At 47.7% G+C, this 22,775-nt stretch overlaps 2 protein-coding genes across 3 annotated transcripts in view; one reads left to right on the forward strand and one right to left on the reverse strand.

Moving 5' to 3' along the window:
• The window catches only part of LOC106592140 (F-box only protein 41), a 14,196-nt gene extending 2,334 nt beyond the window's left edge, over nt 1–11,862 (forward strand). The window contains exons 2-5 of the mRNA XM_045722541.1: nt 8,142–8,260; nt 9,241–9,399; nt 9,497–9,612; nt 11,312–11,862. Of these exons, the coding sequence (XP_045578497.1) occupies nt 8,142–8,260; nt 9,241–9,399; nt 9,497–9,612; nt 11,312–11,374 (457 nt within the window). The 3' untranslated portion in view covers nt 11,375–11,862. The remainder of the gene's footprint in view (nt 1–8,141; nt 8,261–9,240; nt 9,400–9,496; nt 9,613–11,311) is intronic.
• Nucleotides 11,863–18,301: 6,439 nt separating this feature from the next.
• Nucleotides 18,302–22,775, reverse strand: part of LOC106562799 (sodium/hydrogen exchanger 9B2) — a 50,747-nt gene continuing 46,273 nt past the window's right edge. Inside the window, exons 12-13 of one of the 2 annotated variants that reach the window (XM_045721367.1) lie at nt 21,913–22,111; nt 18,302–18,692 (exon numbers count right to left, since the gene is read on the reverse strand). In XM_045721367.1, the coding sequence (XP_045577323.1) occupies nt 18,628–18,692; nt 21,913–22,111 (264 nt within the window). In that variant the 3' untranslated portion in view covers nt 18,302–18,627. Of the gene's footprint in view, nt 18,693–21,912; nt 22,112–22,330; nt 22,418–22,775 lie in introns of those variants that run through there. The other variant, XM_045721368.1, reaches the window with a different exon arrangement.

Raw genomic sequence — 22,775 nt, forward strand, 5'->3', positions numbered from 1 at the left:
TAAAAAAAGTAACACAATAAAATAACAATAACGAGGCTATATACAGGGTGGTACCGGTACTGAGTCAATGTGGAGGCTATATACGGGGGTACCGGTAACGAGTCAATGTGCAGGGGAACCGGTTAGTCGAGGTAATTGAGGTAATTTGTACATGTAGGTAGAGTTAAAGTGACTAATATCAGCAAGTAGCAGCAGTGTAAAAACAAAGCGGGGGTTAATGTAAATAGTCCGGGTAGCCATTTGGTTAATTGCTCACCAGTCTTATGGCTTGGGGGTAAAAGCTGTTAAGGAGCCTTTTGGACCTAGACATGGTGCTACGGTACCGCTTGCCGTGCGGTAGCAGAGAGAACAGTCTATGACTTGGGTGACTGGAGTCTTTGACAGCTTTTGGGGCCCTTCCTCTGACACTGCCTGGTATCGAGGTCCTGGTTGGCAGGAAGCTTGGTCCTGGTGATGTACTGGGCCGTACGCACTACCCTCTGTAGCGCCAGTTGCCATACCAGGCGGTGATGTAACCGGTCAGGATGCTCTCAATGGTGCAGCTGTAGAAAGTTTTGAGGATCTGAGGACACATGTCAAATCTTTTCTGTCTCCTGAGGGGAAATTGGCGTTGTCGTTCCCTCTTCACGACTGACTTGGTGTGTTTGGACCATGATAGTTTGTTGAGGCATGAGGACTGCAGATGTGGCCAGGGCAATAAATTGAAATGTCTGTACTGTGAGATGCCTAAGACAGCTCTACAGGGAGACAGGACGGACAGCTGATCATCCTTGCAGTGGCAAACCATGTGTAACAACACCTGCACAGGATCGGTACATCCAAACATCACACCTGTGGGACAGGTACAGGATGGCAACAACAACTGCCTGAGTTACACCAGGAACGCACAATCCCTCCATCAGTGCTCAGACTGTCCACAATACACTGAGAGAGGCTGGACTGAGGGCTTGTAGGCCTGTTGTCTGGTGAGGACCTGCCTTACATCACCGGCAACAACGTCACCTATGGGCACAAATCCACCGTCGCTGGACTGGAACAAAGTGCCCTTCACTGACGAGTCGCGGTTTTGTCTCACCAGGGGTGATGGTCGGATTTGCGTTTATCATCACCGAGGCCTGTACTCTGGAGCGGGATCGATTTGGAGGTGGAGGGTCCGTCATGGTCTGGGGCGGTGTGTCACAGCATCATCGGACTGAGCTTGTTGTCATTGCAGGCAATCTCAGCGCTGTGCTTTACAGGGAAGACATCCTCCTCCCTCATGTGGTACCCTTCCTGCAGGCTCATCCTGACATGACCATCCAGCGTGACAATGCCACCAGCCATACTGCTTGTTCTGTGCATGATTTCTTGCAAGACAGGAATGTCAGTGTGCTGCCAAGGCCAGCGAAGAGCCCGGATCTCAATCCCATTGAGCACGTCTGGGACCTGTTGGATCGGAGGGCGAGGGCTAGGGCCATTCCCCCCAGAAATGTCCGGGAACTTGCAGGTGCCTTGGTGGAAGAGTGGGGTAACATCTCACAGCAAGAACTGGCAAATCTGGTGCAGTCCATGAGGAGGAGATGAACTGCAGTACTTAATGCAGCTGGTGGCCACACCAGATACTGACTGTTACTTTTGATTTTGACCCCCCCTTTGTTCAGGGACACATTATTCCATTTCTGTTAGTCACATGTCTGTGGAACTTGTTCAGTTTATGTCTCAGTTGTTGAATCTTGTTATGTTCATACAAACATTTACACATGTTAAGTTTGCTGAAAATAAATGCAGTTGACAGTGAGAGGACGTTTCTGTTTTTGCTGAGTTTAGGTGTTCCTTTTGTCCAAGTGGGAAAGGGCAGTTAATACTATAGCCTTATAATACACTGACCAAAAGTAAACTATGCCTTATAATACACTGACCCCTACAGGAATACACCTGCTACTGCACCCCCTAGTTAATACTATAGCCTTATAATACACTGACCCCCTACAGGAATACACCTGCTACTGCACCCTAGTTAATACTATAGCCTTATAATACACTGACCCCTACAGGAATACACCTGCTACTGCACCCTAGTTAATACTATAGCCTTATAATACACTGACCCCTACAGGAATACACCTGCTACTGCAGGGTATGCTACTGCACCCTAGTTAATACTATAGTGTCAGAAGGTGATTGTAGCTGGGGCATGAAGTCAGGCGCAGGAGAGCAGAATGAGTGAGCAACGTACTTCACTCAAAATAAAGGCACAAGGTAAACAAATACACTTGACCAACAATAAACGGTAATCAATTACGCACGGGTGAAAACAGCACCCGTTGTAAACCAGCCATAAACGTACCGAATGAACATAGAAACAATCACGCACAAAAACATGGGGGAAACAGAGGGTTAAATACATGAACTTGTAATTGGGGAATGAAAGCAGGTGTGTAGAAAATAAAGACCAAAACAAATGGAAAATGAAAAGTGGATCAGCGATGGCTAGAAGACCGGTGACGTCACCTGCCGAATGCCGCCCAAACAAGGAGAGGGACCGACTTCGGCGGAAGTCGTAACAGTACCCCCCCCCTTGACGCACGGCTCCAGCAGCGTGCCGACACCGGCCTCGGGACGACCCGGAGGACAAGGCGCAGGGTGATCCGGATGGAGACGGTGGAAATCCCGCAGCATCGACGGGTCTAACATGTCATCCACCGGCACCCAGCATCTCTCCTCCGGACCGTACCCCTCCCACTCCACGAGGTACTGAAGGCCCCTCGCTCGACGCTTCGAATCCAGTATGGATCGAATTGCATATGCCAGGGCCACCTCGATGTCCAGAGGGGGCGGAGGAACCTCCCGCACCTCAGACTCATGGAGTGGACCAGCCAGCACCGGCCTGAGGAGAGACACATGGAACGAGGGGTTAATATGGTAATCAGGGGGGAGCTGTAACCTGTAACAAACCTCGTTCGGTCTCCTCAGGACTTTGAATGGCTCCACAAACCGCGGGCCCAGCTTCCGGCAGGGCAGGCGGAGGGGCAGGTTTCGGGTCGAGAGCCAGACCCGGTCTGCAGGCCCCGGTGTGAACACCTGGGGCCTCACTGCGGTGGCGATCTGCGCTGGTTTTCTGGCACCTCACGGCCCGCTGAAAGTGCACATGAGCGGCGTCCCATGTCTCCTCTGAGCGCCTAAACCAGTCGTCCACCGCAGGAGCCTTGATCTGGCTCTGACGCCAAGGCGCCAGAACCGGCTGGTACCCCAGTACGCACTGGAAGGGGAAGAGGTTAGTGGAGGAGTGGCGGAGTGAGTTCTGGGCCATCTCTGCCCAGGGCACATCTCTGCCCGGCCGGTCCTGGCAATAAGACCGCAGAAACCTACCCACATCCTGGTTCACTCTCCCCACCTACCCATTATTCCCGGGGTGAAAACCCGAGGTAAGGCTGACCGAGACCCCCAGACGCTCCATGAACGCCCTCCAGACCCTTGACGTGAACTGGGGACCTCGATCAGATACTATGTCCTCAGGCACCCCGTAGTGCCGGAAGATGTGTGTAAACAGGGCCTCCGCAGACTGTAGGGCTGTAGGGAGACTGGACAAAGGGAGGAGACGGCAGGACTTAGAAATCCGATCCACAACAACCAGGATCGTGGTGTTACCCTGTGAGGGAGGAAGATCCGTTAGGAAATCCACCGACAGGTGCGACCACGGCCGTTGTGGAACGGGTAAGGGTTGTAACTTCCCTCTGGGCATGTGCCTAGGGGACTTGCACTGGGCGCACACCGAGCAGGAGGAAACATAAACCCTCACGTCCTTAGCCAAAGTGGACCACCAGTACTTTCCAATAAGGCAGCGCACTGTCCGACCGATCCACGGATGACCAGAGGATGGTGACGTGTGGGCCCAATAGATCAAACGGTCGTGGACAACAGACGGAACGTACAGACAGCTGGACATTGGAGGGGGGAACGGGCTCTGTACAAAAAAGCCCGCTGGATGTCCGCGTCCAGCTCCCACACTACCGGTGCCACCAGGCAAGAGGCCGGGAGTATGGGGGTGTGATCCATGGGCCGCTCCTCTGTGTCAGTGTGTCTGCCTTCGCGTTCTGGGAACCTGGTCTGTAGGAAAGGGTGAAAACAAAACGGGTAAAAAAACATGGCCCACCTTGCCTGGCGAGGTTTCAGTCTCCTCGCCGCCCGGATGTACTCCAGAATGCGGCGGTCAGTCCAGATGAGAAAAGGGTGTTTAGCCCCCTCAAGCCAATGTCTCCACACCTTCAAGGCCTTGTCGACAGCCAACAGCTCCCGGTCCCCCACGTCATAGTTTCGCTCCGCCGGGCTGAGCTTCTTCGAATAGAAGGCAAAGGGGCGGAGCTTTGGTGGCTTTGGTGGCGTACCCGAGCGCTGAGAGAGCACGGCTCCTATCCCAGCTTCAGATGCGTCCACCTCCACTATGAACGCCAAAGAGGGATCCGGATGAGCCAGCACGGGAACCGAGGTAAACAGAGCCCTCAGGTGACCAAAAGCCCTGTCCGCCTCAGCCGACCACTGCAAACGCACCGGTCCCCCCTTCAGCAGTGAGGTAATGGGAGTCGCTACCTGACCAAAGCCCCGGATAAACCTCCGGTAGTAGTTGGGAAACCCTAGAAACCGCTGCACTTCCTTTACCGTGGTGGGAGCCGGCCAATTACGCACGGCTGAAATGCGGTCACTCTCCATTTCCACCCCTGAAGTTGAAATGCGATACCCTAGGAAGGAGACGGACTGTTGGAAGAACAGACATTTCTCAGCCTTGACGTACAGGTCATGCTCCAACAGTCGACCAAGCACCCTGCGCACCAGGGACACATGCTCGGCGCGTGTAGCGGAGTATATCAGGATGTCATCAATATACACCACTCGGCCATGCCCGTGCAGGTTCCTGAAAATCTCGTCTACAAAGGCCTGGAAGACTGATGGAGCATTCATCAACCCGTACGGCATGACGAGGTACTCATAGTGCCCTGAGGTGGTACTAAATGCCGTCTTCCACTCGTCTCCCTCCCGGATACGCACCAGGTTGTAAGCGCTCCTGAGATCCAATTTGGTGAAGAAGCGCGCCCCGTGCATTGACTCGATCGCACTGGCGATGAGCGGTAGCGGGTAACTGTACCTCACAGTGATCTTGTTGATACCTCGATAGTCAATACACGGGCGCAGACCTCCATCCTTCTTCTTCATAAAAAATAAACTCGAGGAGGCAGGTGTCCCCTGCCCCAGGGATTCGGAGACGTATGTTTCCATAGCCACGGTCTCCGCTTGTGAGAGGGGATACACGTGACTCCTGGGAAGTGCTGCGTCTACCAGGAGATTTATCGCACAATCCCCCCGTCGATGGGGTGGTAATTGAGTCGCCCTCTTCTTACAGAAGGCTAGAGCCAAATCGGCATATTCAGAGGGGATGCACACAGTGGAGACCTGGTCTGGACTTTCCACCGTGGTCGCACCAACGGAAACCCCTAAACACCTAGATGCTAGATGTTCTTTACCATTCGGCCATCAAATTTGCCACAAATGCTCCTTATAGGACACATCACTGCACTCTATACTCCTCTGTAAACTAGTCATCTCTGTATACCCGTTGCAAGACCCACTGGTTGATGCTTATTTATAAAACCCTCTTAGGCCTCACTCCCCCCTATCTGAGATATCTACTGCAGCCCTCATCCTCCCCATACAACACCCGTTCACTCCCCCCTATCTGAGATATCTACTGCAGCCCTCATCCTCCACATACAACACCCGTTCACTCCCCCCTATCTGAGATATCTACTGCAGCCCTCATCCTCCACATACAACACCCGTTCACTCCCCCCTATCTGAGATATCTACTGCAGCCCTCATCCTCCACATACAACACCCGTTCACTCCCCCCCTATCTGAGATATCTACTGCAGCCCTCATCCTCCACATACAACACCCGTTCACTCCCCCTATCTGAGATATCTACTGCAGCCCTCATCCTCCACATACAACACCCGTTCACTCCCCCTATCTGAGATATCTACTGCAGCCCTCATCCTCCCCATACAGCACCCGTTCACTCCCCCCTATCTGAGATATCTACTGCAGCCCTCATCCTCCACATACAACACCCGTTCTGCCAGTCACATTCTGTTAAAGGTCCCCAAAGCACACACATCCCTGGGTCTCTCCTCTTTTCAGTTCGCTGCAGCTAGCGACTGGAACGAGCTGCAACAAACAGTCAAACTGGACAGTTTTATCTCAATCTCTTCATTCAAAGATTCAAACTTGGACACTCTTACTGACAGTTGTGGCTGCTTTGTGTGATGTATTATTGTTTCTACCTTCTTGCCCTTTGTGCTGTTGTCTATGCCCAATAATGTTTGTACCATGTTTTTGTGCTGCTACCATGTTGTGTTGCTACCATGTTGTTGTCATGTTGTGTTGTCATGTGTTGCTGCCTTGCTGTGTTGTTGTCTTAGGTCTCTCTTTATGTAGTGTTGTGTTGTCTCTCTTGTTGTATGTCCTATATTTGTATTATTATATTTATAATGCATTTATTTTATATATTATTTTACCCAAGGACCCCGGCCCCGCAGGAGGCCTTTTGCCTTTTGGTAGGCCGTCATTGTAAATAAGAATTTGTTCTTAACTGACTTGCCTAGTTAAATAAAGGTTAAATAAAGGTTAAATAAAGGTTAAATAAATAAAACATATACAGTTCTTGTAGTAGTAATATAGGTGTAGTAGTATAGTAGTAGTAGTAGTAGTAGTAGTAGTAGTATAGTAGTAGTAGTAGTAGTATAGTAGTAGAAGTAGTAGTATAGTAGTAGTATAGTAGTAGTATAGTAGTAGTATATTAGTAGTAGTATAGTAGTAGTATAGTAGTAGTAGTATAGTAGTAGTATAGTAGTAGTAGTATAGTAGTTGTATAGTAGTAGTATAGTAGTAGACATAGTAGTGGTATGGTGGTGGACATGGTGGTATTGGTGGTGTGGTATGGTAGTGGACATAGTGGTGGTATAGTGGTGGTATGGTAGTGGTGGTAGTGGTGGTGGTGGTATGGTGGTGGTATGGTGGTGAGTGGTGTAGTGGTGGTGGGTGTGGTGGTGGTGGTATGGTGGTGGTGGTGTGGTGGTGGACATGGTGGTGGTGTGGTGGTGGTGGTGGTGGTGGTATGGTGGTGGTATGGCGGTGGTGTGGTGGTGGTATGGTGGTGGTGGTGTGGTGGTGGTATGGTGGTGGTGTGTTGGTGGTGGTATGGTGGTGGCATGGTGGTGGTGGTATGGTGGTGGTATGGTGGTGGTGGTATGGTGGTTGTATGGTGGTGGTGTGGTGGTGGACATGGTGGTGGTGTGGTGGTGGACATGGTGGTGGTATGGTGGTGGTGGTGGTGTGGTGGTAACATGGTGGTGGTATGGTGGTGGTGTGGTGGTGGTGGTATGGTGGTGGTGTGGTGGTGGTGTGGTATGGTGGTGGTGGTGGTGGTGGTGGTGTGGTGGTGGTGGTGTGGTGGTGGTGTGGTGGTGGACATGGTGGTGGTGTGGTGGTGGTATGGTGGTGGTGTGGTGGTGGTGTGGCGGTGGTGTGGTGGTGGTGTGGTGGTGGTGTGGTGGTGGTGGTGTGGTGGTGGTGGTGTGGTGGTGGTGGTGGTGGTGGTGGTGGTGGTGTGGTGGTGGTGTGGTGGTGGTGTGGTGGTGGTGGTGTGGTGGTGGTGTGGTGGTGGTGGTGTGGTGGTGGTGTGGTGGTGGTGGGTGGTGGTGGTGTGGTGGTGGTGGTATGGTGGTGGTATGGTGGTGGTGTGTTGGTGGTGCGGTGGTGGTGGTGTGGTGGTGGTATGGTGGTGGTGTGGTGGTGGTGGTATGGTGGTGGTGTGGTGGTGGTGGTGTGGTGGTGGTGGTGTGTGGTAGTGGTGGTGGTGGTGGTAGTGGTGTGGTGGTGGTATGGTGGTGAGTGTGGTGGTGGTATGGTGGTGGTATGGTGTGGTGGTAGTAGTAGTAGTATAGTAGTAGTAGTATAGTAGTAGTATAGTAGTAGTATAGTAGTAGTATAGTAGTAGTATAGTAGTAGTAGTATAGTAGTAGTATAGTAGTAGTAGTATAGTAGTAGTAGTATAGTAGTAGTATAGTTGTTGTTGTTGTGTTTACCGGCCTGTTTATTTCCTTCCGCAGTCAGCAGCCTGCCCGCTTCAGTAACCGATGCCTGCAGACGATTGGCCGCTGTTGGCCACACCTCCGCGTGCTCAGTGTGGGCGGGGCTGGCTGTAACATTCAGGGATTGTCCTTACTGGGTGAGTGACAGATACAGTCTATACCAAGAGGTTGATTGGTCTGTATGGCTGAGTGACAGATACAGTCTATACCAGAGGTTGATTGGTCTGTCTGGCTGAGTGACAGATACAGTCTATACCAGAGGTTGATTGGTCTGTCTGGCTGAGTGACAGATACAGTCTATACCAGAGGTTGATTGGTCGGTTGGTCTGCCTGGCTGAGTGACAGATACAGTCTATACCAGAGGTTGATTGGTCGGTTGGTCTGTCTGGCTGAGTGACAGTTACAGTCTACACCAGAGGTTGATTGGTCTGCCTGGCTGAGTGACAGATACAGTCTATACCAGAGGTTGATTGGTCTGTATGGCTGAGTGACAGATACAGTCTATACCAGAGGTTGATTGGTCGGTTGGTCTGCCTGGCTGAGTGACAGATACAGTCTATACCAGAGGTTGATTGGTCGGTTGGTCTGTCTGGCTGAGTGACAGATACAGTCTATACCAGAGGTTGATTGGTCTGTATGGCTGAGTGACAGATACAGTCTATGCCAGAGGTTGATTGGTCTGTATGGCTGAGTGACAGATACAGTCTATACCAGAGGTTGATTGGTCGGTTGGTCTGCCTGGCTGAGTGACAGATACAGTCTATACCAGAGGTTGATTGGTCGGTTGGTCTGCCTGGCTGAGTGACAGATACAGTCTATACCAGAGGTTGATTGGTCTGCCTGGCTGAGTGACAGATACAGTCTATACCAGAGGTTGATTGGTCTGTATGGCTGAGTGACAGTTACAGTCTATACCAGAGGTTGATTGGTCTGTCTGGCTGAGTTGTGTTGTGTTTCTGTTAAGTCTAAGCTTCTCTCTCCCTGTAGTTCATAGCTGTGTGGGTTAGTTGTGTTTTGTCTCTGTTAAGTCTAAGCTTCTCTCTCTCCCTGTAGTTCATAGCTGTGTGGGTTAGTTGTGTTTTGTCTCTGTTAAGTCTAAGCTTCTCTCCCCCTGTAGTTCGTAGGTGCGTGGGTCTCCAGGTATTGGAGTTGGAGCGTGTTGCCGAGTTGGGCCAGGAGGGGGCAGCAGAGCTGTGTAGAGAAGGACTACAGAATCTGGAGACTCTCCTACTCACCTCTACTCCGGTTACACCTGAAGCACTGCTGCACTTTAACAGTGAGTCACTGACCTCGGACCCCTAACCCCTGACCCCCAAAATACCAACTTTTCCTTTCTCAGTAGTGACCTCTCCCCCGTCCTCTCTATGTTTTAGATGTATGCCGTAATCTCAGGTCCATCATAGTGCAGATTGGGATCACGGACCACTTCGAGGAGACAGACAGTCCTGAAGCTAAGAGACAGTACAATGAGATGGTCAACAAGTTACAGGTAAATTAACTTTTATCCATGCAGCCTATTTCCCTAAAATGCATTACCTTTGACCAGAGGACAAGAGGTCAAATCCAGTAGAATCAAATAATGCCAGTTAAAGTCACAACACTTTATACTGTATATACAGATAAAGTCACAACACTTTATACTGTAAATACAGCTAATGTCACAACACTTTATACTGTAAATACAGCTAATGTCACAACACTTTATACTGTAAATACAGCTAATGTCACAACACTTTATACTGTAAATACAGCTAATGTCACAACACTCTATACTGTAAATACAGCTAATGTCACAACACTTTATACTGTAAATACAGCTAATGTCACAACACTTTATACTGTAAATACAGCTAATGTCACAACACTTTATACTGTATATACAGATAAAGTCACAACACTTTATACTGTAAATACAGCTAATGTCACAACACTTTATACTGTAAATACAGTTAATGTCGGAAGTTTACATTCACCTTAGCCAAATACATTTAAACTCAGTTTTTTCACAATTCCTGACATTTAATCCTAGTAAAAATTCCCTGTTTTAGGTCAGTTAGGATCACCACTTTATTTTCAGAATGTGAAATGTCAGAATAATAGTAGAGAGAATGATTTATTTCAGCTTTTATTTCTTTCATCACATTCCCAGTGGGTCAGAAGTTTACATACACTCAATTAGTATTTGGTAGCATTGCCTTTAAATTGTTTAACTTGGGTCAAACGTTTCGGGTAACCTTCCACAAGCAGCTTGCAAGTCTCCCCCTTTATCCTCCAAACATAACGATGGTCATTATGGCCAAACAGTTCTATTTTTGTTTCATCAGACCAGAGGACATTTCCCCAGAAAGTACAATCTTTGTCCCCATGTGCAGTTGCAAACCGTAGTCTGGCTTTTTTATGGCGGTTTTGAAGCAGTGGCTTCTTCCTTGCTGAGCGGCCTTTCAGGTTATGTCGATATAGGACTCGTTTTACTGTGGATATAGATACTTTTGTACCTGTTTCCTCCAGCATCTTCACATGGTCCTTTGCTGTTGTTCTGGGATTGATTTGCACTTTTCGCACCAAAGTACGTTCATCTCTAGGAGACAGAACGCGTCTCCTTCCTGAGCGGTATGACGGCTGCATGGTCCCATGGTGTTTATACTTGCGTACTATTCTTTGTACAGATGAACGTGGTACCTTCAGGCGTTTGGAAATTGCTCCCAAGGATGAATCAGACTTGTGCCGGTCTACAATTTTGTTTCTGAGGTCTTGGCGGATTTCTTTTGATTTCCCCATGATGTCAAGCAAAGAGGCACTGAGTTTGAAGGTAGGCCTTGAAATACATCCACAGGTACACCTCCAATTGACTCAAATGATGTCAATTAGCCTATCAGAAGCTTCTAAAGCCATACCATATTTTTCTGGAATTTTCCAAGCGGTTTAAAGGCACAGTCAACTTAGTGTATGTAAACTTCTGACCCACTGGAATTGTGATACAGTGAATTATAAGTGAAACAATCTGTCTGTAAATAATTGTTGGAAAAAGTACTTGTGTCACGCACAAAGTAGATGTCTTAACCGACTTGCCAAAACTATAGTTTGTTAACAAGAAATTTGTGGAGTGGTTGAAAAACGAGTTTTAATGACTCCAACCTAAGTGGATGTAAACTTCCGACTTCAACTGTATATTGTTGTCTCTCCTACAGGCCCTTAAGAAGAGACCAGGTCTGTCTGAAGTGTTGCAGATCAAAGCTGACGTTTCCGTTTGACCTCTTCCTCCTCTTCCTCGTCTTCTTCCTCCTCCCCTTACATCTCACTGACCTGTCAGTCACACAGCCAATCAGCGAGTCCGGAAGCGAACCTCAACAACCGGTCAGTCTTGTGACACATTTGCCAACCAATCCGAAGATACAGCATCCTGGAGAGAAGAAGCAATCAGCCAATAGGAATCACACAGACATGAAGATGACAAATCAGACGTCAGTTGTGAAGCTGCTGAGTCCAGAGATTTTTCCGGCATAACAGCATCGTGCTATATTACTGTGATGTAACAGAGACTTTACCCATACAACACACACACACACACACACACACACACACACACACACACACACACACACACACACACACACACACACAGACAGACAGACAGACAGACAGACAGACAGACAGACAGACAGACAGACAGACAGACAGACAGACAGACAAGTGCGTTCCTCAGTGAGTTAGGGGGGTTAGCAGTCTTAGGGGGTTAGCAGTCTTAGGGGGGTTAGCAGTCTTAGGGGGGTTAGCAGTCTTAGGGGGTTAGTAGTCTTAGGGGGGTTAGCAGTCTTACGGGGGTTAGCAGTCTTACGGGGGTTAGCAGTCTTAGGGGGGTTAGCAGTCTTACGGGGGTTAGCAGTCTTAGGGGGGTTAGCAGTCTTAGGGGGTTAGCAGTCTTAGGGGGTTAGCAGTCTTAGGGGGTTAGCAGTCTTAGGGGGTTAGCAGTCTTAGGGGGTTAGCAGTCTTAGGAGGGGTTAGCAGTCTTAGGGGGTTAGCAGTCTCAGGGGGGTTAGCAGTCTTAGGGGGGTTAGCAGTAATTGGGGGTTAGCAGTCTTAGGGGGTTAGCAGTCTTAGGGGGCGTTAGCCGTCTTAGGGGGTTGGCAGTCTAAGGGGGTTAGCAGTCTAAGGGGGGTTAGCAGTCTTAGGGGGTTAGCAGTCTTAGGGGGTTAGCAGTCTTAGGGGGGTAGCAGTCTTAGGGGGGTTAGCAGTCTAAGGGGGTTAGCAGTCTTAGGGTGGTTAGCAGTCTTAGGGGGTTAGCAGTCTTAGGGGGTTAGCAGTCTTAGGGGGGTTAGCAGTCTTAGGGGGGTTAGCAGTCTTAGGGGGGTTAGCAGTCTTACGGGGGTTAGCAGTCTTACGGGGGGTTGGCAGTCTTAGGGGGTTAGCAGTCTTAGGGGGGTTAGCAGTCTTACGGGGGTTAGCAGTCTTACGGGGGTTAGCAGTCTTAGGGGGGTTAGCAGTCTTACGGGGGTTAGCAGTCTTAGGGGGGTTAGCAGTCTTAGGGGGGGTTAGCAGTCTTAGGGGGGGTTAGCAGTCTTAGGGGGTTAGCAGTCTTAGGGGGGTTAGCAGTCTTAGGGGGGGTTAGCAGTCTTAGGGGGGGTTAGCAGTCTTAGGGGGGTTAGCAGTCTTAGGGGGGTTAGCAATCTAAGGGGGGTTAGCAGTCTTACGGGATTTTCACATACATTCCTCTATAAAGAACTGATCTCACTCCTCTTTAGAGAACTGATCTCACTCCTCTTTAAAGAACTGATCTCACTCCTCTTTAAAGAACTGATCTCACTCCTCTATAAAGAACTGATCTCACTCCTCTTTAAAGAACTGATCTCACTCCTCTATAAAGAACTGATCTCACTCCTCTCTAAAATAACTGATCTCAGTCCTCTTTATAGAACTGATCTCAGTCCTCTATAAAGAACTGATCTCACTCCTCTTTATAGAACTGATCTCACTTCTCTCTAAAAGAACTCATCTCAGTCCTCTTTAAAGAACTGATCTCAGTCCTCTATAAAAGAACTGATCTCACTCCTCTATAAAGATCTGATCTCACTCCTCTATAAAAGAACTGATCTCAGTCCTCTTTAAAGAACTTATCTCACTCCTCTATACAGAACTGATCTCACTCCTCTTTAAACAACTGATCTCACTCCTCTATAAAGAAATGATCTCACTCCTCTTTAAAGAACTGATCTCAGTCCTCTTTAAAGAACTGATCTCACTCCTCTTTAAAGATCTGATCTCACTCCTCTTTAAAGAACTGATCTCAGTCCTCTTTAAAGAACTGATCTCACTCGTCTTTAAAGAACTGATCTCACTCCTCTTTAAAGAACTGATCTCAGTCCTCTATAAAGAACTGATCTCACTCCTCTTTAAAGAACTGATCTCACTCCTCTATAAAGAACTGATCTCAGTCCTCTTTAAAGAACTGATCTCACTCCTCTTTAAAGAACTGATCTCACTCCTCTATAAAGAACTGATCTCACTCCTCTTTAAAGATCTGATCTCAGTCCTCTATAAAGAACTGCTCTCACTCCTCTTTAAAGAACTGATCTCACTCCTCTTTAAAGAACTGATCTCACTCCTCTTTAAAGAACTGATCTCACTCCTCTTTAAAGAACTGATCTCACTCCTCTCTAAAGAACTGATCTCACTCCTCTTTAAAGAACTGATCTCACTCCTCTTTAAAGAACTGATCTCACTCCTCTTTAAAGAACTGATCTCACTCCTCTATAAAGAACTGATCTCACTCCTCTTTAAAGATCTGATCTCACTCCTCTTTAAAGAACTGATCTCACTCCTCTTTAAAGAACTGATCTCACTCCTCTTTAAAGAACTGATCTCACTCCTCTATAAAGAACTGATCTCACTCCTCTATAAAGAACTGATCTCACTCCTCTTTAAAGAACTGATCTCACTCCTCTTTAAAGAACTTTTTCTATGTTTTGTTTTTCTTTGTTTTGGCCGGGTATGGTTCTCAATTAGGGACAGCTGTAGATCGTTGTCTCTGATTGGGAGCCATACTTAAGGCAGCCTGTTTTCCTTTGGGTTTTGGTGGGTGGTTACTTTCTGTTTAGTTCATGTTCCATGACAGAACTGTTTTCTGTCTTGTGTTTTTCAACCTAGACAGAGCTGTTGCGTTTTGTTCCACTTTAAATAACATCATGAACACTAACCACGCTGCACCTTGGTCGAATCCTTCGAACAGCCGTTACAGTCTGAAAGCTTAAATTCTTGTTAATATAACTGCACTGTCCAATTTACAGTAGCTATTACTGCGAAAAAAATGCCATGCTATTGTTTGAGGAGAGCTCCTAACAACAAAACACTTATATTTCACCGCGATAGATTTGATAAATTCACCTCTGAAGGTGAAATGTGTACTTACATTCTGAAATCTTGCTCTGATTTATCATCCAAAGTGTCCCAGAGATAACATGAAGTGTCGTTTTGTTAGATAAAATCCTTTTTCATATCCTAAAAAGGTCCATACAGCATGCACGATCGATTTTGTATTTACACTCGTTCAATTTGCAAAGAAAGGAATCTGTGGAAATCTAACCCTAAACGTTGTTTAAACCTGTCAAATCACATTCGTATTTATTCCTCAGAGATCCTAGAACGTAACCAGACTTCACTATTTCATTAGGAGTGTAGTATATCCTATAGGACACCATGTTTGGTCAGAGAGCGACGACTTCATGGCACACCGATGACGTGGGCGGTCTTCACTTGATTGACTGTAACTTTGTCATATAAGCACCAATCGGGGTCAACTAGATAGCCAATGAGCTGGGCTTTACGGGAGTATCTGTCGCACAATTTTGCTGCTAACCTTGTGCGACAGCAAGCCTTTTCCTTTTGGACAAAAATGTCAAGAATATGGAGAGTTATGAAGTTATGAAAACTGGGTGTTTTGCAAATGTTGAACTTACAATATGGCTACTAATACTGGAAAAGCTGAATCAAAGTCCAAGTATACAGATTTGACAATATTCTTGCAGAAAAAAATTCCTATAAATGTAAATGTGTCCTTCACGATTTGCTCAAATGTACCTGGGTGACTTCACACTAAATGTCATGTAGCTCGCTCATACTTCAAAGTTATCAGTCTGAAACTTTGCAAATACACTGCTGCCCTCTTGTGGACACCATCGAAATTACAACTAGAGTGATGGCTAGAACTGGGACCTTTCTCTTGCATTTCAAAGATGGTGGTAGAGTTTTTCTTTTTTTAAATTGTTGTTTTTTTCTTAGTATTTTCTTCTACCAGATCTATTGTGTTATATTCTCCTACATTCAACTCACATTTCCACAAACTTCAAAGTGTTTCCTTTCAAATGTGACTAAAATGTTAATGTGACAAAAAATTTGCTAGATAGCTACCCAACAACTGTAGCAACATATCTGAGAGACAACCAGTGCTCATTTCGCAACTTTATTTATGTTTTCAATAAACAACGGAGAATAAATATGGTTTACATGTTGGTTTTGTTGCTTAAACAACAAACCCATCTTTGTCCGGAAACCCCCTCGGGGCCTTATGCTGCGTTCATAACATCTCCTAAATTCGGAAACAAAGGAGCAGATTGTGGAATTCATTAGGAAGCAGACTGGACACGACACCATCCTCGTGGACGCTCAACTGAGCGCACCATTGGGTGAACACTGCCTGCCCTCCAGGAAACCTACAACGCCAGGTGTCGCAGGAAGGCCAGGAAGATAATCGGGGACCCCAGCAACCTGAGCCACGGCATGTTCTCGCCGCTTCCATCAATCAGACGCGGGCAGTACAGGAGCATCAGGGTGAATACTGGAAGACTGGCAAGTAGCTTCTATCCCCAGACCATCAGGCTGCTGAATAGACACCACTAGTCAGCTGTTTCTACCATCAGGCTGCTGAATAGACACCACTAGTCAGCTGTTTCTACCCCCAGACCATCAGGCTGCTGAATAGACACCACTAGTCAGCTGTTTCTATCCCCAGACCATCAGGCTGCTGAATAGACACCACTAGTCAGCTGTTTCTATCACCAGACCATCAGGCTGCTGAATAGACACCACAAGTCAGCTGTTTCTACCATCAGGCTGCTGAATAGACACCACTAGTCAGCTGTTTCTACCATCAGGCTGCTGAATAGACACCACAAGTCAGCTGTTTGGCTGCTGAATAGACACCACTAGTCAGCTGTTTCTATCCCCAGACCGTCAGGCTGCTAAATAGACACCACTAGTCAGCTGTTTCTACCATCAGGCTGCTGAATAGACACCACAAGTCAGCTGTTTATACCATCAGGCTGCTGAATAGACACCACTAGTCAGCTGTTTCTACCATCAGACCATCAGGCTGCTGAATAGACACCACAAGTCAGCTGTTTATACCATCAGGCTGCTGAATAGACACCACTAGTCAGCTGTTTCTACCATCAGACCATCAGGCTGCTGAATAGACACCACAAGTCAGCTGTTTATACCATCAGGCTGCTGAATAGACACCACTAGTCAGCTGTTTCTACCATCAGACCATCAGGCTGCTGAATAGACACCACTAGTCAGCTGTTTCTACCATCAGGCTGCTGAATAGACACCACTAGTCAGCTGTTTCTACCATCAGGCTGCTGAATAGACACCACTAGTCAGCTGTTTCTACCCCCAGACCATCAGGCTGCTGAATAGACACCACTAGTCAGCTGTTTCTACCCCAGACCATCAGGCTGCTGAATAGACACCACTAGTCAGCTGTTTCTACCATCAGGCTGCTGAATAGACACCACTAGTCAGCTGTTTCTACCCCCAGACCATCAGGCTGCTGAATAGACACCACTAGTCAGCTGTTTCTACCATCAGGCTGCTGAATAGACACCACTAGTCAGCTGTTTCTACCATCAGGCTGCTGAATAGACAGCATTAGTCAGCTACCGTCTTCCCGTGTCCCCTTCCTACCCGCCCAGATCCCCCCCCCCCCTCCCCCCTCCGCACTGTTGGAGCCCGGATCTTAAGTACTTAACTGTACCCTGCAATTACATCTGAGACCATGAGCATAAGACTAAATTACAATCTAAATGTGAGCATAAAACTAGGAAAATTCCACTTGAACTGGTAATTACCAGAGGGAAACTCATAATTCCTGTGCTCTGACTTCTCCCACAGGATGAACTGCATTTTCAACAGTTAAAATGCAGCAACAAGGCATTATTTATATAAACCTGTCATGCCCTCATCTGTGAGAGTCTCCACTCCCCCTCCAGGTGGCGCCCATCTTCTCCTGTGTACTTATACCTGTACCTGTGTTTTCTGTTTGTCTGTTGCCAGTTCATCGTGTCTGTCAAGCCTTCCCCTGTGGCTCAGGTGGTAGAGCATGGTGTTTGCAACGCCAGGGTTGTGGGTTCGATTCCCACGGGGGGGGGACCAGTACCAAAAAAAAATGCATGAAATTAAATGTATTCATTCACTACTGTAAGTCGCTCTGGATAAGAGCGTCTGCTAAATGACTAAAATGTTAAATGTAAGCCTACCAATGTTTGTCCTGTCAGCTTCTGTCTATTCCCCAGTCTCGCTTTTTCTCGACCTCCTGGTTTTTGACCCTTGACTGTCCTGACCCTGTACCCGCATACCTGACCACTCTGCCTGCCGTCCTGTACCTTCGCCCCTATCTGGATTTCGACTTGCCCTGATGACTGGTCCTGTATTCGCTATCTGGATTCCGACCTTTGTGAGACCTGCGTTTCGCCCCTATCTGGATTTGACTTTGCTGACCTGCGTGACCTTCGCCCCTATCTGGATTTCCGATTGCCCTGACCTGACCCTGCCGTTTCGCCCTACTGGTTCCGACCTTGTATGCGTCCTGTCGCCCCTATCTGGATTTCCGACCTTTGCCCTGACCCTGAGCCTGCCGTCCTGTTCCTTTGCCCCTGTTGCTGTAATAAACTTTGTTACTTATTCCTTACCTTATACCTGATTTTTTTTTAAAATCATTCTATTAATATATTATTTTTAACACTGTCATTTGTTTACGAGCATGGTCCGTTTTGTTTATGGTTAACGCAGCTGTTTAGCCAGTGAGTGTTCTGAACGAGTTCAAAGCACGTGAATGAACACGTTCTCAAGTACAGTAGTATTTTCCCAGGTTCCTATTTCTATTGCACAAAATACAATATAAACCATTTTACAAATCACCATTGTGTTTGTTTTATTCTACATTTCATACAAGATGAATACAAAAAGAAAAAAAACTATGTTTCAAAACAATGAATGTTAAGACAGTAAATACAGTCCATCATGACATCATCTATTGTTGAACAGGAAAACTGTCATTATTGTCTGTAAAGAGTGTTTTCTCCTCTCCTCTCCTCTCCTCTCCTCTCCTCTCCTCTCCTCTCCTCTCCTCTCCTCTCCTCTCCTCTCCTCTCCTCTCCTCTCCTCATTGTTCTCTCCTCTCCTCTCCTCTCCTCTCCTCTCCTCTCCACATCGTCCCTCTCCTCTCCTCTCGTTATAATTTGCTCTCGAAGGTGACGTTTTCTTTCTGTGGCGTCTCCGCGTCTGCCTCCAAGTCACCTGACCAGAGAAATCAACATGTCAATCAAACTGACAGCAACTCACAACAAGGGGTGGGGGTTGGTGAGGGGTGGGGGTTGATGAGGGGTGGGGGTTGATGAGGGGTGGGGGTTGATGAGGGGTGGGGGTTGATGAAGGGTGGGGGTTGATGAGGGGTGGGGGTTGATGAGGGGTGGGGGTTGGTGAGGGGTGGGGGTTAATGAGGGGTGGGGGTTGGTGAGGGGTGGAGGTTGATGAGGGGTGGGGGTTGATGAAGGGTGGGGGTTGATGAAGGGTGGGGGTTGATGAGGGGTGGGGGTTGACGAGGGGTGGGGGTTGATGAGGGGTGGGAGTTGATGAGGGGTGGGGGTTGATGAAGGGTGGGGGTTGATGAAGGGTGGGGGTTGATGAGGGGTGGGGGTTGACGAGGGGTGGGGGTTGATGAGGGGTGGGGGTTAATGAGGGGTGGGGGTTGATGAAGGGTGGGGGTTGACGAGGGGTGGGGGTTGATGAGGGGTGGGGGTTGATGAGGGGTGGGGGTTAATGAGGGGTGGGGGTTGATGAAGGGTGGGGGTTGACGAGGGGTGGGGGTTGATGAGGGGTGGGGGTTGATGAGGGGTGGGGGTTAATGAGGGGTGGGGGTTGATGAAGGGTGGGGGTTGATGAGGAGTGGGAGGAGTGGGGGTTGATGAGGGGTGGGGGTTGATGAGGGGTGGGGGTTAATGAGGGGTGGGGGTTGATGAGGGGTGGGAGGAGTGGGGGTTGACGAGGGGTGGGGGTTGATGAGGGGTGGGGGTTAATGAGGGGTATAGAGATATACTGACTCCACTAGCCTAGCATCACCACCCACTATAGTGATATACTGACTCCACTAGCCTAGCATCACCACCCACTATAGAGATATACTGACTCCACTAGCCTAGCATCATCACCCACTATAGAGATATACTGACTCCACTAGCCTAGCATCACCACTCACTATAGAGATATACTGACTCCACTAGCCTAGCATCACCACCCACTATAGAGTTATACTGACTCCACTAGCCTAGCATCACCACTCACTATAGAGATATACTGATTCCACTAGCCTAGCATCATCACCCACTATAGAGATATACTGACTCCACTAGCCTAGCATCACCACCCACTATAGAGATATACTGACTCCACTAGCCTAGCATCACCACCCACTATAGAGATATACTGACTCCACTAGCCTAGCATCACCGCCCACTATAGAGTTATACTGACTCCACTAGCCTAGCATCACCACTCACTATAGAGATATACTGATTCCACTAGCCTAGCATCATCACCCACTATAGAGATATACTGACTCCACTAGCCTAGCATCACCCACTATAGAGATATGACTCCACTAGCCTAGCATCACCATCCACTATAGAGATATACTGACTCCACTAGCTTAGCATCACCCACTATAGAGATATACTGACTCCACTAGCCTAGCATCACCACCCACTATAGAGATATACTGACTCCACTAGCCTAGCATCACCACCCACTATAGAGATATACTGACTCCACTAGCCTAGCATCACCACCCACTATAGAGATCTACTGATTCCACTAGCCCAGCATCACCACCCACTATAGAGATATACTGACTCCACTAGCCTAGCATCACCCACTATAGAGATATACTGACTCCACTAGCCTAGCATCACCCACTATAGAGATATACTGACTCCACTAGCCTAGCATCACCCACTATAGAGATATGACTCCACTAGCCTAGCATCACCACCCACTATAGAGATATACTGACTCCACTAGCCTAGCATCACCACCCACTATAGAGATATACTGACTCCACTAGCCTAGCATCACCACCCACTATAGAGATATACTGACTCCACTAGCCTAGCATCACCACCCACTATAGAGATCTACTGACTCCACTAGCCTAGCATCACCACCCACTATAGAGATATACTGACTCCACTAGCCTAGCATCACCACCCACTATAGAGATATACTGACTCCACTAGCCTAGCATCACCACCCACTATAGAGATATACTGACTCCACTAGCCTAGCATCACCACTCACTATAGAGATATACTGACTCCACTAGCCTAGCATCACACCCACTATAGAGATATACTGACTCCACTAGCCTAGCATCACACCCACTATAGAGATATACTGACTCCACTAGCCTAGCATCACACCCACTATAGAGATATACTGACTCCACTAGCCTAGCATCACCACCCACTATAGAGATATACTGACTCCACTAGCCTAGCATCACCACACACTATAGAGATAACTGACTCCACTAGCCTAGCATCACCACCCACTATAGAGATATACTGACTCCACTAGCCTAGCATCACCACCCACTATAGAGATACTGACTCCACTAGCCTAGCATCACCACCCACTATAGAGATATACTGACTCCACTAGCCTAGCATCACCCACTATAGAGATATACTGACTCCACTAGCCTAGCATCACCCACTATAGAGATATACTGTCTCCACTAGCCTAGCATCACCCACTATAGAGATATGACTCCACTAGCCTAGCATCACCCACTATAGAGATATGACTCCACTAGCCTAGCATCACCACCCACTATAGAGATATGACTCCACTAGCCTAGCATCACCACCCACTATAGAGATATGACTCCACTAGCCTAGCATCACCACCCACTATAGAGATATACTGACTCCACTAGCCTAGCATCACCACCCACTATAGAGATATACTGACTCCACTAGCCTAGCATCACCACCCACTATAGAGATATACTGACTCCACTAGCCTAGCATCACCACCCACTATAGAGATATACTGACTCCACTAGCCTAGCATCACCACCCACTATAGAGATATGACTCCACTAGCCTAGCATCACCACCCACTATAGAGAGATCGTGTTTAGGGTTAGTGGGTGACAGTGGGTTCGAACAACATAAACACAATGCAAGTGTCCCTCTATGGAACTATTTTCCCTATGTGCCCTGGTCAAAAGTAGTGCACTACATCTGGTATAGGGTGCCACTTGGGGACTCATAGGCTGTGTGCTTAATAAGACACTGGTTTTGGAATGGACAGGTCATAGCTACAGGGTGTGTCCCTGTTGTAATACATGCTTATGTATGCTTACGGTGTGTGTGTGTGTGTGTGTGTGTGTGTGTGTGTGTGTGTGTGTGTGTGTGTGTGTGTGTGTGTGTGTGTGTGTGTGTGTGCGTCCACTCACCCTCTTTCCTGTCTGCGTGTGTGTCCTCCGGGTCTCTGGTCAGCAGTCTGGGCCCTGCCAGGCCGATCCCCAGGGCTCCTACAGGTGCTGTAGTGAGGATGGCCAGAACCGCCACAGTCAGAACATCCAGACCGTACTTCACCAGAACCTCATCCCCCGACACACGGGCCATGTCCAAGGCTTTAGAACCTATCGCTGCCTAGAACCCAACAGAACCAGTTAGAACGATTTAGATACCCAGATCTAGAACCAAATACCCCTCTACATGGGCCATGTCCAAGGCTTTAGAACCTATCGCTGCCTAGAACCCAACAGAACCAGTTAGAACGATTTAGATACCCAGATCTAGAACCAAATACCCCTCTACACGGGCCATGTCCACGGCTTTAGAACCTATCTCTGCCTAGAACCCAACAGAACCAGTTAGAACGATTTAGATACCCAGATCTAGAACCAAATACCCCTCTACACGGGCCATGTCCACGGCTTTAGAACCTATCGCTGCCTAGAACCCAACAGAACCAGTTAGAACGATTTTATTTTATTTGATATCTAGAACCAAATACCCCTCTACACGGGCCATGTCCACGGCTGTAGAACCTGATGGCAGACTGGAGTAAATAGAACCCAATAAAACCTGTTAGAACCCAAATAATCAGATCTAGAACCTTGGATAGCTCAGTCTTAATGTTTAGATTTCTTTTGTTTAGTTTAAAATGTTAACAGACGCAGCAAAATACAGTGATGGTAAGGATCAAGGACGACACAAAAAAACACACAAAAATGATTTCAAATCTAAATCAAGTCAAGTACAATGTTATTTGAAACATGCTTGGTAAATAACAGGTGTAGAATAACAGTTA

Source organism: Salmo salar, chromosome ssa07 (assembly GCF_905237065.1).
Source record: "Salmo salar chromosome ssa07, Ssal_v3.1, whole genome shotgun sequence".
In the NCBI taxonomy this organism is placed as follows: Eukaryota; Metazoa; Chordata; class Actinopteri; order Salmoniformes; family Salmonidae; genus Salmo; species Salmo salar.